The 2,091-nt window shown below is 68.5% G+C and overlaps 1 protein-coding gene across 1 annotated transcript; it reads right to left on the bottom strand.

The window, feature by feature from the left end:
* Positions 1-309: 309 nt before the first annotated feature.
* Positions 310-1,761, bottom strand: POU4F3 (POU class 4 homeobox 3). The gene is made up of 2 exons (XM_060240547.1): positions 1,562-1,761; positions 310-1,194 (listed from the first exon to the last, which is right to left on the bottom strand). Exons 1-2 carry the CDS (start codon positions 1,679-1,681, stop codon positions 310-312), a joined length of 1,005 nt encoding a protein of 334 aa, XP_060096530.1. The 5' UTR covers positions 1,682-1,761.
* Positions 1,762-2,091: the final 330 nt, after the last annotated feature.

The raw sequence follows: 2,091 nt of genomic DNA, 5'->3' as shown, positions 1-2,091 counted from the left end.
TCCCAGCCAAAGCGGAAGGCGTCACCAGAAGCCAGCGCCCCAGAAGACACGCGATCGAGTGAAACCGTAAACCCAGGAGGCTGAAGCGGGGGGGGGGAGGCGGCGGGACTCGAACTCTGTTCCCAGGCTGCAGCCGGGAGGCCCCGAGGGGAGCGCGCCGCGAGGGCAGGCGAAAGCAGCGGCTCCGCGGCTCGGCCGGGCTGCCTGTTGCGAGCGAGACCCCTGCAGGCGGCGGCGAGGAGCGGTCGCCTGGGTTTGCTTGCCCGAAGGCGGGCGCTGGCGACGGGCGGGCGGGCGGGCGGGGGCGGCTCAGTGGCCGGCGGAGTACTTCATGCGCTTCTGCTTCTGCCGCTGGTTGCAGAACCAGACGCGCACGACGTTCTTCTTGAGGTCGAGCTTCTCGGCGATGGCGGCGATCTTCTCGGAGGAGGGCCGCGGCTGGAGGGCGAAGTAGGCTTCGAGGGAGCGCTTCTCCGGCGCGGCGATGGAGGTCCGCTTGCGCTTGCGCTCGGCGCCGCCGCCGCCGAAGAGCTCGGCCTTGGCGTTCTTGTCCCGGCAGGCGGCCTCGGCCTCGTCGAGCCAGGCGTGCAGCACGGGCTTGAGCGCGATCATGTTGTTGTGCGAGAGCGTCAGCGACTCGAAGCGGCAGATGGTGCTCTGGCTCAGCGAGCCCACGCCGGGCAGCTTGAGGTCGGCCAGCGCCGCGCCCACGTCCGCCTGCGTGACGCCCAGCTTGATCCGCCGCTGCTTGAAGCGCTCGGCGAAGGCCTCCAGCTCCCGCGGGTCCGACTCGACGTCGCCCAGGCACGAGGGGGCGGCGGGGGGCGGCGGGGGGCCCAGGCTGGCCATGGCCGGGTGCAGGTGGCCCAGGTGGGGGTGGGCGTGCGGGGGCAGCGGCGCGGCCAGGACGGCGCCGTGCTCGGGGCCGCCCAGCAGCGCGGGCGACAGGTGGTCGAGGAGGTCGCCGTCGAGGCTTGGGTGCGGGGGGTGCGGGGGGTGCGGGTGGTGGGCGCTGGCCGAGAGGGCCACGGCGGGCGACGAGCCGGACGGGCAGGGGACGCTGCTCATGGTGTGGTAAGTGGCGTCGGGCTTGAAAGGGTGGCTTTTGCCGTGCGAGGCCAGGTCCGCCGCCGCCAGAGCTTCAGCCCGGGCCAGCAGGCTCTCGTCGAAGCTGCCGAATATATTGCCCTGGAGCTGCGAGCGAGAACGAGCAGAGAGCCGAGTCAGTGGGGAATACTGTCAAGTCAGGAGTCAAAAAAAAAGACAACATTTGCCTTTCTCTCGTCCCCCCCCCCCCCCCCACTTCTCCCTCTCCTCCCTCGCTCGAGCACCGAATGCCTTCCTCAAAGCTCAGGTCATAAAAATTAATAGGAAGGCAAGAAGAAGCTCTGCTGGAACAGACGTGTGGATCAGAGCGCCGGAGCGGGGGCTGGGGGGGGGGCCGCGGAGAAAGAGAGGGCGAGCCGTCCGCGGTGCTTCTGGCGCGGCATGAAAAAAACATTAAGCCGGGGGGCTGTCAAAAAATGTGCCTTCAAGCCCTCGTTCTGCTTCATGTACGTACCTGCGAGGCCGGCAGGCACACGCGGCGCATCGCCTCCGAGCCGGAGTGCAGGCTGGAATACTTGGCTTCGTGCAGCGCGGGGTGCATGGCGAACGGCTGCTTGGCGCTCATGCCCATCATCTTGGCGCACCTCGCAGGTAGGCAGCCCCTGACATCGAGTCAGGCTGCGCTCTCTGGCTGGCGGCTGTCAAAGGGAGCGATTTTCAATGACAACGCTTCCCTCCCCCCCCCCTCCCCGCCCGCCCGCCCGCTTCCACCTCGGCTTCTTCGCTCGTCTTACAGGCCTGCCCGTGATGGGACCGGCGCCCTGTGCGCAGGCGTGCGTGGAGTGGCAAGAGCAAAGGGAGAAGTGAGCCCCGGGGATGGGAAGCCACCAGGCTGAAGTGAAGAAGACACCGACTGTCCCGGAATCCTGCCCGGCCCCGTGGAGGAGTTGCTAGTCGTCCGGTCCAGAGCCCGAGCCCGAGCCACTCACCCTTCTGGAATGAATGAGCAGGTGGCTCGAGGCGGGGATCCCACCTGGCGTGCAT

This window comes from Heteronotia binoei, chromosome 5 (assembly GCF_032191835.1).
Source record: "Heteronotia binoei isolate CCM8104 ecotype False Entrance Well chromosome 5, APGP_CSIRO_Hbin_v1, whole genome shotgun sequence".
Lineage (NCBI taxonomy): Eukaryota > Metazoa > Chordata > Lepidosauria > Squamata > Gekkonidae > Heteronotia > Heteronotia binoei.
The sequence above is the reverse complement of the archived record's forward strand: the minus strand, read 5'-3'. Positions and strand labels throughout refer to the sequence as shown.

Excerpts from the sequence above, each read along its gene's own strand:
- POU4F3 (XM_060240547.1), bottom strand. The coding sequence starts at position 1,681 with ATGATGGGCATGAGCGCCAAGCAGCCGTTCGCCATGCACCCCGCGCTG. Across the intron at positions 1,195-1,561 it reads TGTGCCTGCCGGCCTCGCAG|CTCCAGGGCAATATATTCGG; the intron begins GTACGTACATGA and ends TCTCGCTCGCAG.